Source organism: Protopterus annectens, chromosome 1.part0 (genome assembly GCF_019279795.1).
Source record: "Protopterus annectens isolate FY-2018-M chromosome 1.part0, PAN1.0, whole genome shotgun sequence".
Taxonomy (NCBI): Eukaryota; Metazoa; Chordata; order Ceratodontiformes; family Protopteridae; genus Protopterus; species Protopterus annectens.
The window spans coordinates 1379772515-1379788730 of record NC_056725.1 but is presented as its reverse complement, the minus strand read 5'-3'; the positions used below and the strand labels follow the sequence as shown (position 1 = coordinate 1379788730).

At 40.5% G+C, this 16216-nt stretch overlaps 1 protein-coding gene across 1 annotated transcript in view; it reads right to left on the bottom strand.

Moving 5' to 3' along the window:
* Positions 1-16216, bottom strand: part of LOC122798230 (peptidase M20 domain-containing protein 2-like) — a 452943-nt gene that overhangs the window by 102164 nt on the left and 334563 nt on the right. The window contains exon 6 of the mRNA XM_044067013.1: positions 11534-11669. Coding sequence (XP_043922948.1) covers positions 11534-11669 — 136 coding nt within the window. The remainder of the gene's footprint in view (positions 1-11533; positions 11670-16216) is intronic.

Sequence of the window (16216 nt, the reverse complement as noted above, 5' to 3'; positions counted from 1 at the left end):
GGACCATGTGCCCTGAATACATTTTCCTGCCATGTGGGCCCCCCAGGCATAATCTGAAGCATCTGTTGTTAGTGTTTGCCTGGCTGTGGGTACAGTGAATGGCTGTCCCTTGTGGTGACAGGCCTGTGCCCACCATCGAAACTCCTGTTGTAGGCAGGGAATGAGTGAAATTATTGATTCCAGGCTGTGGCAATGTTGAGTCCAAACACTTTTTAGATACCATTGTAGTTTCCTCATATGCAGTCTTGCACATGGAATTAGCAGAGTGCAGGAGGCCATGTAGCCCAGAGCCTGCAGAAATTTTCTTGCAGATAACTGGGTCTTTGCTGCCATGCTTTCGAAATAAGAAGTCAGTTGCCTTTGTTTGTCTGGCGTGAGACAAGCCATCTGGGCAGTTGTATTGAAGCTTGCACCCAGGAATATTATCTCTTGAGAGGGTACTAGTTTTAATTTCTTTTCGTTTACTGTGTACCCTAAGCAAATTAGTAATCTTTTTACAAACGCCAGATGCTTTAGTAGAATGTCTTTGGTCTCTGCTTGAATAAGGCAGTCGTCCAAGTAGGGATATATTTGAATTCCTCTTTGTCTGCAAAATGCAATTACTGGTGCCAGGCATTTTGTGAAGACCCTGGGCGCAGTAGATAAGCCAAAGGGCAGTGCAGAGAATTGGTAGTGCATTGAGCCAGCTATGAATCTGAGGTATCTTCTGTAAGACTGTCTGATAGGGACATGCAGGTATGCCTCTTTGAGGTCCAATGTTACTAGTCAAGCCTTCTTTCCCAGCATGGGCAGAAGCTGCTGCAGAGTCAACGTAAGTCTCGAGTAAAATCCTTGTCCCTGCTCTTGTTGAGGCACTGGCTGAATAGCCCTCATGTCCATGAGAGATGAAACTTGTTTTTGTGCCTCTGCCCATTGATTTTGTGGCAGGTCTAGCATACCTTTTGCCTTTGGAAGGGTGTGAAAGTGGAACCTGTAGCCCTGAGAAACTATATTTAGGACCCATTAGTCCTGGGTGATCATGTGCCAATTTTGTGAAAAAAGTGCTAGTTTTCCCCCTAAGGGTGCTGCCAAAAGATAAATGCTTGGCATTGGCAGAGGGAAGTCATTGGGACTGTTTCCTATATGGCTGTGATTTGTCTTCTCTGCTTTTGGAGGTAGAAGCACCCCATTGTTTGGGCCTGTATGAGCCCTGGGGCTGTTGTCTGCCTCTAGGGCATCTGTATCCGCCTCTTTGTGGCCTGTCTGAAACGGGAAAGGACCAATTCTTAGAAGGCCAGTTCCTGCTAAATCTGGGTGGCTGTACCTGTAAAAGAAATCCTTTACTGTCTGCATAGATTTAGCTTTATCCTCCATTTTCTTCAACACCTCTTCTGCCTTAACACCAAATAAAGTATCATGCTGTAATGGAGCATCCAATAATTTTGCTTTAACATGATTGAGCAGAGTCTGTTCGTTTAACCAAGTATGCCTTCTAATGACAGAACCTGTTACAGCGGCCCTGCAAGAGGCCTCCAGTGAATCATAACCACATTGCAAAGTATGTTTTCCCACTTGTTCAGCTGCATGCAATAAAACCTGCATTTCCTTGTTCTCAAAACATTCATAATTTGTCAACATTTTCTGTTTTAGCAGAGACATTAAGTATTGCTGATATTTAAGCATATGAAACTGACAATTTAAAGCCCTTACAGCCAAGGTAGCAGAAGTGTAAACTTTTTCCCTCATCTGTCCAGAGCCCTAGAATCTCTATTTGAGGGGACAGGTTTTTTTTTTGCAGTAGCAGCCTTGACCCATTTGGGACCCTGAGGAAATAGTTTCTGGGTCAGCAGCAGGGTTTTTATATAGAAATTTATGTGAATCTGGTACCCTGTAGTATCTGTCTGACTTAACAAGTGCAGGAGGTAGAGAGTCAGGAGGCAGGCCTGACTCTGAAAATACATCATCTACAATGTCTAGAACAGGTGGAATAGCAAGAGGTCTGTCCTGAGGTAGTAAAAGAAAGTCTCTGAGCCTTTTCTTAGAATCTGAGTAATCTTGGCTCTCCCAGTGGAAATGCTCCCTCATGGTATGCAGGGTTTCCCCAAATGAGTCATCCTCAGGAGGAGAAGCTGAAGGAATAGATTCTTCAGCATCAGAATCCTCATAGGGAGGAATAGAGTATCCCTGTTCTGAAGAGGAGTCAGAGGAAATGGAAATCTGATCAGAGGAATCATATTCAGTGTCTTGCCTAGGCCTCTTATCAGGAGGGGGATAAGAACCCCTGATCAAAGTAATTAGGTCTTCGGCCATTTTGAGCATCTGTTTCTTAGGCATGGAAGTCTGTCCTGGAGAATGCTGTATTTGTTTCCTTGTCTTTAAAACTGTTTTAGACTTTGTCTTGGAAGCTGAAGTTGGCTTGATATAAAGCTGTGTAGGTCTGAAAACACCCTCAGATGTCGATGCCTGCTCAGCGGCTCCGGACCCATCTGAGGGATAAGTTTCCGAAGGCCCAATACCTTGAGTATCCAGAGGCCTAGTTGTCTCCACGTGGGAGTCGGAGGCGGCCTGTGGCTCTGAGGTAGCGGGTGTCAGGGGCTGTGAAAGCGCCTCACTGAGAACCGGCGACTGGCCTAGAAGAGGCTTCGTCGTCGGTTTTAGACCTCAGATGCCTGTCCTTTTCCTTGCGCTTTTTATGAACTCTGGTCGTCGGCTGTTCCAACGGCATTATGTAGTTATACCTTTGGCCAAAGTAATGAAAAGCAAAATCGTACCGACGCTTAATAGTGCGTTGGTTAAACCTAGCACAATACCGACAACTAGCAACGTTGTGGTCAGGGCCTAGGCAAGGAATACAGTAAGAATGAAAATCCTTATGAGGTATTTGCTTCCTACAAGAAATACAATTGTTAACTTTTTCTGACATCGGTCTGGAGCAAGAAAAAAGTTTCCCCAACGGGGTACTTAGCTATATAGAAGACTTCGGATCTGAAATTCAATTTCGAAAAACTCAGGAGTCGGCCGACTGGCACTTGCGAACTGCTTTTGCTTCGGGCACCGCGCGGCAAGAAAGACTGAAGAAAATGGCGTCGGCTGCATCTTTTATACCCCTGGCACTCTGACGTCAGGGAAGAGTCGACAGCAACAGACGCCGGACCAGGACTTTGGAATTCAGGCCGACTGCGGGTAGCCTGCCAGAAGGATAACCCAAGTGTAATGACTGCAACAGTGAAACACGATGAACATCCATTTTTCTCCTATACGAAAATTTGATATTGCTGGCAACTGAACTCTAATAGTGGCTGTGGCAACACCCTCATCGAAAAGGTTTGCCAGGAATTCTAGAATAGAATGTATGGGTGCAGTAAAGGGATCGTCTGATTATTAGTGGCCCATGAGACAAATCTTTTCCATTTACCTGTGTACAATTTACGTGTAGATGATTTATTGGAAAATAACAAAATATGTTTAACTGGAAATGAAAGGAGAGGAAACCTGGGAAACAGGGGAACTGAAGCAGCCAAGCTATTAGTTTGAGATTGTACAGATTGGGATGAACCATTCCTAATAAGGGTAAGTCAGAAGGTCCACAGCAGGGTCCAGAATTCATGGTTTGTCCCGCACATGAGGCTGAAGAAAGGGGAACCAGATTTGTCAAGGCCAATAGGGGACAATTAGGATTACAGTCATCTCCAACAAACTTGCTTTCTGCAAAAATTTGGGAATTAACAAGAGCATCCCTTGGTGACTCTCCCATAGGAGGTATTGGGGCAAAGTAGTTGCTGCATTTGGCACTGGTGAGCGATGCAAAGAGATCGCAGCAAGGCTGGCCCCATTTTCCGAAGATCTCTTCCCTAACTTTCTGACTGAGGGACCACTCATGCGGCCATAAAATGGCTCTGCTCAATTTGTCTGCAATTAAGTTGGATTTCCCAAGAATGTGCATCACTATTAGAAAGCGGTTGGAAGCTGTTGCCCACTGCCAGACCCTCACAGCCTCTCGACAAAGAGGGTAGGATCTAGTCCCCCCTTGTTTATGTACTAGACCAAAGACATGTTGTCTGATTGGATTGCTATCATTCCGAGAGGAAGGCAGTCTTGAAATGCTTGCAATACCAAAAGTATCACCCTCATCTCCAGGACGTTTATGTGCAAATGAGCCTTGTGTTTTTACCAGATACCTTGAACTGTCTTCCCCAGATGATGCCTCCCCCACCCTATCTGGGAAGCGTCTGAGGTCACCGTGGCCTGGGGTTGAGGGGGAATGAAGTGGCAGCCTTGATATACTAATGGAGAGTAAATCCACCACTGGAGATCCTTTTTGCAGGAATTGGTTATCGTGATTTTGTGTGTCATAGGAAGTTCTAGAACTGGCCATTGTATCAGAAGTAACCATTGAAATATTCTCATGTGGAGACAAGCTAGTGGAATGCAAATAACTGAAGCAGTCATTTTCCCCAGTACTTGGAGACCTAGTTTGGCAGAAGGTCTTTTCTTCCTGATTAACAGTCTTACATAATGGTGAAGATTGTCTACTATGCCTTGTGGAAGTTTTCCTATAATTGTAGTTCTGTTTATCTCTGTTCCTATGAAGACCAATTTCTGACATGGATCTAATGCAGATTTTTCGTAATTTCTGGTAATACCTAGGGAGGAACAGAGTTGTAGAGTATAGTTCCTGACTTGTAGCAAAAGATGCCTGGTCGAGGTGATTATGAGCTAGATGTCCAGATACGGAAACACCCGGAATCCCTGGCGTCTCAGGTGAGCCGCCACTATGGCCATGCATTTGGAAAACACTCTGGGGACTGCAGTGAGATCAAAGGGCACAGCTCAAAACTGGAAGTGGCTGGCTCCTAGCCAGAAGCACAAGTGCCTTCTAGATCACCTTTCCATTCGAATGTGGTAGTATCCATCCTGAAGGTCTACAGAGCACATCCAATTGTCTTTTTCCAGGAACAGAAGTATCGACTGCAGTGTCATCATCCAGAACCTGGTCTTTTTCACAGATTTGTTCAGATTGCTGAGGTCCAAGATGGGTCTCCAGTCCCCTGTTTTCTTTGGAACCAAAAAGAATCTTGAGTAAGTTCTGGATCCTCACTGGTCTGTGGGGACTTCTTGGAGGACTCTTTTTCTTAGCAACTTTTGAATTTCTAATGTTGCTTGTTCCTTCTGACTGGGTGGAACATCTGGAACTCTGATCTGTTTGCGGGAGCGGGGAAAGAGAAGGGAATAATATATCCCCTGGATAATATGTCCTGCACCCATTTGTCATTTGTTATCCTTTGCCAGGTTTCATGGTGCAGAGACAATCGTCCTGAATGCTTCCAGAGGTGAGAAATCGGGCACCCCATCAGAAGCGCTGAAAGGGCCTACCAAAGAAAGATTCTCTGGAGCCCTGATTCTGCAGGCCTCCCCTGCTGTGAGGGTGGCATCTTCCATTAATGTTCCCCTCTCTGCCTCTAGGGGAAATTTCACCCAGTTTGTCCTGGAAAGACCTTTGTAATTTTCTGAACCACATCTTCCCACTACCTCTCTGACCTTTGGGAAAGGGTCTGGTAGGCGTGGAAAAACTTACTCCAACGGCACACCCGGTAAGCATTTCTTTTACTTTAGGCCCACAAAGAGAAGAGCCATCAAAAGGGGCATTAACGAAGGAAGACCTGAAGGGCAGCATGAAATCACAAAGGCACATCCAGGCCTGCCTCCTGAGAGAGATACCTGAACCCGCAGCCCTATTCATTCCATCTGCTGCATATGATACGAGTCTCATGGATGACTTTACGACTAAATTGAGGGTGGCAAGCTGAGTGGTGACTATCTGCCACTGCATCAGCTACAGCTCCTTGGAAGGAGTCTGAAAGTTCCTTCAACAGATCCCTCTGTAATCTGGTAAAGTGGGTCAAGCAGTTCAGTGACCGTAAGGTAAAAGTCACCGATGAAAAGACGTGCTTCCCAAACCTATCCATGGTCCTGGAATCCTTATTCAGAGGATGGATAGAGGAACTGGTCTCAGACAGTTCTTTTTTTGTGGCTGCCGCCACACCCAGGGCATCAACTGCTGCACCTTTAGATAAAAATGGCTTGTCCTTGGGGGCAGTAATGTACTTATTTGGCCTCCTAGGAGTTGGTTCTATGGAATCTGGGATCTCCCAAGCCTTCTCAGAAATTAACTCAATATGCTCATTGGAAGGAGAGATCAATCAAGAAGCTGATGGGCGAGACCTGAAAGCCTTCAGGTATACTGACTCCTCACCAGAAGGAGATGTAGCCTCTCTGCTTTACAATTTCTAGGATGTCTCCAAAAGAGACATCTTCAAGAGGTGACTATGGGGACTCCTCTGCCTCATCGAGGTCAGTATTGGATGTGATCAATTCCTCTGGGGAGTCAAGATTCTTCCTCTTGCAGGTCCTCTGCCAAGGGACCACCTCAATGGGGTAGTCTGGGGAAGTTTCAAAAGATGGAGGGTGTCCCCTGTTGGACATCCCGAGTTCTGTGAAGAGGGTATGTGAGAAGACAATGACACTTGTGAAGAACTGGGACCTCAATACCAGTCTGTCCCTGCTCCAAAGAACACCCCGTATCTGACAAAAGGGTTGTTGGGGCCGAAGATATCTCCAGCGCAGGAGACAGAAGCGCCGAGGCAGAGGTAGGAGCCGAACTCACTCATGTCAAAGCCCCCAGAGAGGCAGGGTTGGATCCAGACAGTTCAGAACTGTCTCCATTGACATGACTGGAGAGTGTCGGTTCTTAGAGGTCTCCTGCTCCGACTGGGTGGAAATGCTCGTGGCAGACATTGGATCTGAGAAACCTATGGGTTGTGGATCCGAAACAGACACAAACTGGACATCAGAATCTTCCAGCTCCAAAAATGGGATGGATCGGAGGAGCAGCAGGTGCCAAAGGGGAGGACTGTGTCTGATTTGATTCCTTTGGGTTCGGATCCAATAACAACTTGGCCAAGGCTGGTGTCTTTAGTAGCCACTGCACTACCCTATCCACATCCTCATCGGACAAACTCCTGGTAGACAGAGTAGAAAGGGTTGGAGACCTTGACTTTACCAGAAAAGGAGATGGGAGCCAAGAAAGTATCTGTTCCAATGAAGGAGATCAGCTCCGATATCTAAATTCAGTAGGAGCTGAAGAGATTGGGGACAAGGGTTCCAGCTGCTCCAATGAACTCTTGCATCTAGTGACTACTGTCTGCTCTGAGGGTTCTGTTGGAGCAGACACTCTAGGAGCTTTTTTCTTTAGCTCTAAGGAAGACTTCTGCACCAAAGAGGAACGTTTTAGTGGTTTGTGTGATTTTGCTAATTTGTCAGATTTGGAGGACTCAGTAGAAATAGCCTCAGAGAAAGGAGCTTTCAGAAGTCCCTTTAGAATAAATTTTTGCACTCCATCAGAGCCCTTTGGTTAAAGCCATGGCATATGGAGCAAGACTCTTGGAGGTGAAGAGACCCCAAGCAATACACACATAAAATGTGTGAATCACTTAGGGGCATCTTCTTCCCACACTGTTCACATTTCTTGAAACCAAGAGGTTTCCCTTCTGGCTTTTGAGACATATTTACCAATTAACACACAAACTCAGAGACACTCATGCCAGAAAATGTCCTCTAAATTAAATGGACAGAAAGGCTTCAGAAGATAGCAAGAAGCATTTTTTTAACAGAAATTCTCTTCCAACTCAGACAACAAAGGAGATGAGGGGAAGAAGAAGATGAAGAAGAAAGAGAGGAATAAATATTGTCTGACTTAAACAGACATAAGTAAATGTCCTCTAACATAAACAGACATTAAGGGGAAACAAAGGGAATCAACACTCGCACTCTACAATGAAAAAATTGGCTAAGGATATACAAAAACGTAGAAAACTACATTAAACTAACTAATAATTCAAAAGGTTTAAATAATAAAAAAGCATAAATAATAAAAGAAAGCACTTAGCCCAGCGCTTGCTTAGGAATCGCGTCTTTTGCAGAGTGGCAAATGAGATCTGAGGAAGTTAGGGAGTTGCATTATGGGTAATGGAGAATGCCCACAAGCTTTGCTGAAGGCCTCAAGCTTTTATAAAAGGCCGAGATGGATCGATCTGACCCATCAGTGAGAATAAAGGTGAGATTGACAACATCACATCTATGTTTTGCAAAATTTAAGTTCTGAACACATTTTGAAAATTTTAAATTGTCAAATGTATTTTTTGTTAAAACAGAAAGTCTAATAGCTGGAAGAACAAAACTATTAAATAAAATAAATCAAACATAAAACATGTTATTAACATTTTTAATATGAGTAATAATTGATTATTATTTATTTGAGGTCATTAATCAATGAATGGAACCCTAGCCCTTGCTTTGTCTTGGCTAATTGTTCAATATCAGGTGTGTATTTGGTCACCTTCAGCTTCACACAGGTTTCTGAACGCACAGGTGTTAAGCAATTTCTCTGTGGACTCAAAACACCTTTCATGTGTGAGAAAATTTGTTCACATGTATAAGTTGACCCAAACGCCAAAAGCAAAGCAAGTGCAACTTTCTTCAAGCAGGTGAACACTTCAGGCAGGGATATCCAGCAGTTGAGGATGGCAGCTGAGTTTTACAAGTAGTTTCCTTAAAGAGTTTTCCGCAGTTCTACAAATTTCATCATCCATAATTGTGATGACTTGAATTAGATGTGCTGCATTTCAAAATTGTCAACATTCATCCACTCGAAAAGAGATATGAAAAATGGGGTGGTAGTAAGCTCAATTAAGTTGGGCTTGATGAGGTAAGAAAATATGGGCCCGAGAATTTGGAAGTCTTAACCTTGTTTAGCAAACTCTCCTTTGAAACCTTCAACGTACTTCTGAAGCTCATCTCTGTTGACAGTAAATTGATCTGAATGAGCCTTTACAGTTGGAAAGTACTTGCAGGTGATAGTGGTAATATCACAGGAAAATACATCTAATTTTGACGTAAATCCATACCAGTGCTCAAAATGTTTAAGTACTGTTTGACCCTGTCCTTGTAAATGCAAGTTTAAGTCATTCAAGTATTTAGTTATGTTAGCCAGAAACATCAGCTTGCACAGCCAGTCGTCATCATTCAATTCCAGGAAATGTTCTTTTTCATCAAAAAAAATCCTTGATTGCTTCTAGGCTTGATACAAATCTGTTCAAAACATTACCTCAACTAAGCCAATGAGCACTGCTGTACAGCGGGCGGTCCGTATATGCACTCTCCATTTCCTGTAGAAGAGATATGAATTGCCTATGGGTCAATGAAGAGCAAGAAACTATGATGCTAACTATCTTAATAACAGTTTCCATTACAGAGTTCAAGCACCATGACGAAATCTTCTAACACAAACTCTCCAGGTGTACCAATGCAATGGAAGCTCAATACCTGATGTCCAATATGACAATGAAGAAGTTTAACAAATCCTTTGCTCTTTCCGACCATTGCAAGGGCGGCATCAGTAGTAACACAGAATATTTTATTTATGTCAATGTACTGATTTTCAAAATAGCTTACAAATGCAGTTATAATATCCTCTCCCTTGGCTGTACCAGCAAGCAGTATTAAGCAGTACAATTCTTCATAAATACGGTTGTTCTCACAATATCTCGCAACTATTGCTAGGCGTGCCATGTCATTCACATCGACACTTTTGTCAAGAGAGACACTAAATACAACAGCTTGTTATAACCCGGTTGTCTGCTTTACCTTTATATTTTCAGCCATATCAGTTATGCATCTCCCGACTGATCTCACAGAAGCTGGTACTTCTCAAATCTGAAACAGCATTGCTTCTTTACTTGGTAAGTCACTAAACAACATTTCAGCACTGCTCAAAAAGGTTTCCTTGAGGAATTCCCCATCTGTGAAAGGTTTGGCCTTTGAAGTCTCACACACATCAATTTTATAACTACATTTGGTAGCTTTATTTTTGGTTCCAGTTACTTGACTAAAACTACTAGTTTGTTTTCTGCAGCCAGAAACAGCCCTTTTTATGGCTTCACTTTTCTCTTCAGTGTTTTTAAACATGGACTGATGTTTGGTTTGACAGTGTCTTTGTACATTTGACACAAGTCACATGACAGTTTCACAACATAAAGCACAAATGGCGAGATCCTTTTGTAGTATGAATCCATATTCGTGTATCCAAAAGTCTTGTAATGAGCAGATATCAAGTTTTTGCCTTTTTTGAGTTATTTTAAAAGATACTGGCATATTACTTAATAACACCATGTATTCCCGTGTCCTCTTGCCAAGTGACAAAGAGTAAATAAATAAAACGCACAGTTCTCAACAACTTTCATTTCTAAGGGATGTAGCTATACTCAATTCTGCTCGACATTAACTATATCTGCAAAGCAGCAATGCATGGATTTGACTGGCACCTAATTAATGTTGAGCAGAATCATTTTTAGCTGCTACTGTAACCAGTAGAATGTTACGATCACACCTCTCAACTGCACAGATTTTCAGAGAATGTCCAGATTTTTTGCCTCATATTTTGGTGCATTTTCCTAAAAGTTGTTTTCTGGCAAATTAGTGGTAAATCATTAAAGATTGAAGTTAGAAAGTAATGACAGACATTTGAGTTTCATACTTCACACCCTTCAGAAAATTCATGCTAATGCAAAACTTGCTATTATCCTATCTATCAACTTTAAGTCTTTAAGAGCAATATTTAAAAATGATCCCTAATTTTAGACCTTTGTCCCACTTGGCTTTGTTCAGATTTTTTGTTGTAACAGTGTAAAGAGGTTGAAAGGTATGGTTACGATCACTCTCTCGCTCCGATCTCTCTCACACACACAGTCACTTCTGCTTTCATACTTGCATTCACCCACACAGTCTCTTCAGCTTTCATGCATGCATTCACGCACTCACTCCCTCACTCACTCACTCAAGCATTCTGATCGCTCACCCACACAATCTGTTCTGCTTTCATACATGCATTCACTTACTCGCTCTCTCCAGTCTCTCACACACACACAGTCACTTCAGCTTTCATAAATGCATTCACTCACTCACTCTGATCACTCACCCACACAGTCTCTTCAGCTTTCATACATGCATTCACCCAGTCACTCACTACGATCGCTCACCCACATAGTTTCTTCAGTTTTCATACATGCATTCACCCAGTCACTCACTCCGATCGCTCACCCACACAGTCTCTTCAGCTTTCATACATGCATTCACTCACTCACTCTTCTCTCACCCACACAGTCTCTACTGCTTTCATACATACATTCATTCACTCTCTCTCCGATCTGTCACACACAGTTGCTTCTGCTTTCATGCATGCAATCACTCACTCACTCTCACTCTGATCTCTCTCACACAGTCAGCATGCCATTGAAAATTGCTTCACATGCCACGCTTGGCATGCATGCTATAGGTTGCTTTCCCCTGCATTAGTACTTAAAATTAAAGGTACCACCAAGTTAATATTTATTCTGCCAGGTACATATTAGTATACTCAATTAATGTTAGCAGTTAATTCTTTAGGAATTGCAAACATATTGCTACATACTGAAAAGTCTTTTGGTGACTCTCTTATTACCTGATGGAGAGTTCAGAATTTTCTCATCAGTTGTGAATTCAATTCCAAGTTTTTTTCCATTTTCTATGTAAAGATTTTCCAAAATCTTATTGGAAAGAACATTATAGTATTCATGTCTCCCATAATGTAGGGCTACCTGTTGAGACATAAATGCAAGCTTACTACAGAAACTGTGTAGCATTTAAGAACAAGTCATTGGTAACATCATGCAGCTACATCAGCAGTGAAACATCAGTAGCATAATACAGCAGAGGTGAAGCTTGAAATATATAATTCACACTGTGTGTGTGTGTGTGTGTGTGTGTGTGTGTGTGTGTGTGTGTGTGTGTGTGTGTGTGTGTGTGTGTGTGAGTCAAGCATTACTAAAAAATATATAGGCAAACTTCATTACTGTGGTCAGAATTACTTTCAATTGATTGCAGTCAAACATTAGAGTTCATTGCATTTTTTCACGATTCAAAAAAGTTATTCCTGGGGGATACAGTCTATATCTGAAAGCAAATAATCACTGATGTGGCTTATTAGATGTCTTATGTATGCATACGGCAGGGAGTGTGTGTGTGTGTGTGTGTGTGTGTGTGTGTGTGTGTGTGTGTGTGTGTGTGTGTAAAAATAATCAGCACAATTCTTGATTTATAGATAACAGATTCATGTCAACTTACCAAAGGAAATGTTATCAATGGACAATATCGTAAAATGAAATTGCTGAAAGCTATTTTCAATTAAATTCAAAGTAATTTTTTTTTTGCAGGGGGCCCTACATTCCCATGTGGAAGGATATCCTCATACCCCTTAAGTTATACATATTCAACTTCATAGTCTCACAACTGTAGGAAAAGTATAACCTTCATCACTGAAATCAGCATTCAGAAAAATAGCTTTTTTGTACTGTCACTAGAGAAAAGTGCCTTTGTACAGTTGCCTGATTCCTATAGATAAGTTAACTAACTTCTTCATAAACGAATGAGATTCACTTTCTCAGAAAGGCCCTAGGGAGGCAGTCTAAGTGCAAAAACAGATGAAAATATTGTTTTATGGTATTTCATTTCACAAATGACATGAAAGCAGAATCCGAATTTTAACTTTCGTAATTGTTACTTTATTACCATAGTTTTATAGTACATCTGTTGCAAAATGCCATTAGAGTAATTTCACAGAAAACACAGATTTTTTCCTTTTATCTTATGATAGTAAATGCAGATCACATAAAACTTTACTGTGCTATTATTGACATCAGAACTAAAACCAGTATCTATTTGTCCATAAAAATGATGTCTACAAGCACCTGAAATGTGCAGGCATGAAAGCAAAACACTATAGGCCATTGTGAAATGGCACTCGTAGACTCAAGATGCATATTTTTCATTACTTTTGAAAGTAAGCCATGAACAAAGTACAGTTTATAAATGAATATCCAAATATACTGTCCAAAGGTGGCACTACAAAACATCAAACTGTTTCAGAAATATACCCCTGCAGTGGTAGGAAGCACCAGCCAGTGTACAGCACCACAACAATGCTCCAAGCTGCCAAGGTGCATTATTATACAATGAGCCGGATTCCAAAAGAGCTGCTCTCAAGTCAAGTCAAGTCAAATTTATTTAATATAAGTGCTTACACACAAAATATATACAAAAATAAAAACAGAAAAAATACATTCAACAGACATTACTAACACACAAAGTATGCCAAATAAGTCTTAAGATTTTAATACAAACGTAAAAAATGAAGAAGATTGCTCAACAGACATTAGAAAAAGCTCACCATAAAAATAAGTCTTAGCAAAGAAGCAGACTCTGCCTCTGAAGAAGATCCTATAATGTAAGTGACCTCTCATTGGGAAGTTTCTTCTGGTGACAGCAAAAGCTTCCTGAAAAGTGCCAACAGCAGGCGGATAAAGGATGGACCTCAAGCAAAGACAGAATTTCTGGAGCAAAGTGCCCGAAACTTTAAACATAAGGATGCAAAATTCTAAAAAATAAAAATGTAAAGCTGCCAATATATGGCATAGCATGATCAACAAAAATTTTCGCTTCAATTCTATAGCAGCATTTTGAACAAGCTGCAAGGCGTGATAAAGGCACCCTGACTCACTCCAATTAGAATGGAGAATTCCCAGCATTTTAAAGAGGTTATAAATCTAAGGCACCTGGTTATAATCACATAGAATGGAAAACACCAATCTAAACGCGAGGTTATAAAAACGCCCGCAAAGTTGAAAGATCACACCTAGACAATAATTAATATAGCCCTAAAACAGAGATCTTTATCCATTTTACCCCCAAATAAATACATCCTTATGACCCCTAAGAGTCAATTCACTACAATATGTACCCCAAATTAATAACAGAATCCTTCCAAAAAGGAGCACCACTTCTGTCTTTGTCATAATGGAAAGAAAAAAAACCAGACCATCCATGTCTTAAGCTCTGGGCCTTCATTAAGACTCAAATTTTTCCACCATCTCAGTCTTAAGCTCACACAGTTATAAAAGAAGACAATCATCAGATCAACCATCAGCCTCTTCAACCGCCTACTTCTTGCAATAATCATCAGTAAAACAAAAATCAATACCCAATTCAGAGATGTCTCCTAGAGGTAAATATAAATGAAAACAACAAAGAAAAATCAATTGAACCTTGAACCACTCTAAGATCAGAAATCAGATGAAACTACCTAGTGACTACAATAACCAATGATTACCACCAGATTTAAACACATTTCCGAACGCTGAGGCAGTCAACGTCACAGACGCAAAAGCACCTCACAGCCAACTGCATCAAAAGCAGCCAAGTATAATACAGATTAGAATAATACAGATCAGTTGCAAAAATATCATTCATAACTTTCAACAGAGCTGTTCAACAGAGCTGTCTAAAGTACTATGTAATGATTTAAATTTTTCTGAAAAATTTTCTTTTAACCAAAAACTATCTAAAAATCCAACAACACATCACTCCATCATCTCTCCAGAACCTTACTCAAAAAAGGTAACTTAGAAATTGGCCTATAATTAGCCAATCAGATGCATTTTCAATAGTGGATTTAGTACCCCCTTGTATAAACTTTAAAAGGCACTAAACTAACACCAGAAACTAAACTCGTATTTGTTATTAATAACACAATATTGTCACTGTTGATAATACATAAAACAAAACAAACGAAAAAGGAAACAGGGAGAACCACCCCACTTTTTATCATTATCATTATCACTAACTAATAATAATAATAATATAAATTAAAAATACATAATTTCTTTAAATGAAATTAAGGGACCTTGTAAGGAAACCACACAGGTCATCATTAAATTAACAACCTAATCCCATAAAAATATTTAAAAACAATCATTACATATTGTAGCGAAGCTTGAACTGGAAAATAATCTTGATTTATTAAAACAGAAATCAATTACATCATACAAAATCCTAGGAAGAGTAGATTAATTTTCAGAGACAAGATATAAATAATATATTTTTTGCAGATTTTACTGATAAACCTTCCAACTTTCCCCTCAAAAGCAAAGCAATTAGGATATACCCTTAGCTTATTTCACACTTCCTCTTCACATCTTCTGGCACCCTCTCCTTGCAGCTCTCTAATATCCGTTCCCTTTTCTCTTATGATTTTTTTTTTTTCTTTTTCTTTTCCAATGCGAGATACATCAAAATATCCAACATATCTAAAAAAAACAGCTAAAAACAGCTAAACCATTCAATGTAGACTGAAAGAAAAATTGAAACTTAGCTTTAAATAAAAGAGAAAACTTTCTCAAGAACTCTTTGATTAAAAGCTCAACCTAACGAAACAGAGGATTATCTAACTACACTACAAACTAACAATCAAATACAATAGGTTTATGATCATCAGAAACACAGCATCCCATGTATACAATTTTTTTCACAACAGGCCCAGATGTTAATACTAATCCAACATCATGACCCATATCCATGAGTGGCCCCATCAACACACTGATTTAAATTAAAACAATTTAACAGAACTCTGAAAAAAGTGGTTTATATCTGGACAGACAGCAAACATTATAATAATCCCCAGTAAAAAAATCTGATTATATAAAAAAAAACATACTCAGACAAAAATAGGATATAAAACCTTATTGTAACTTGGAGGTCTATAAACCACTGCACACAGAGTGTAAATCTGCCCTGATTCTAAAGATATGCTCTCAGTATAAGTGACTTGCTTCAGTGTAAGGCCCATCTATAACCACGTTTACAACGGAGGCCAGATTCCAAATCACCTGCTCTCAGTTTAAGTAGTCACTCGCACTGAGAGCAGGCCTTTTGGAGTTGGGCCCTGAGTTTCTGTAAGAAATGGACATATGCATTGGCATAATGTACTTTTAAGTACCCAGTGAATAGGACTGTGCAGGTTTGGATGCAAGCACAGTGATTGTCAGCAGCTAATGAGCTATCATCATAGTCAAATGAGCTGTGATTGACAGAATGTAAATTAAGTCTTGTCACTGAAGCACTTACCCCAATACATTTGTAATTCTGTGTAAATATAATCTGTTCTACTTGTTTTATATATACATATCTACATCCATCTGTCTATCTTTCTATCTACCTATCTATACATACACGGCTCTAACTTTGTCAAATAATACTTTGGTTGGCATCTGTTTAATCAACACAATTTGGTCAACTAAACAGATGGTCAACG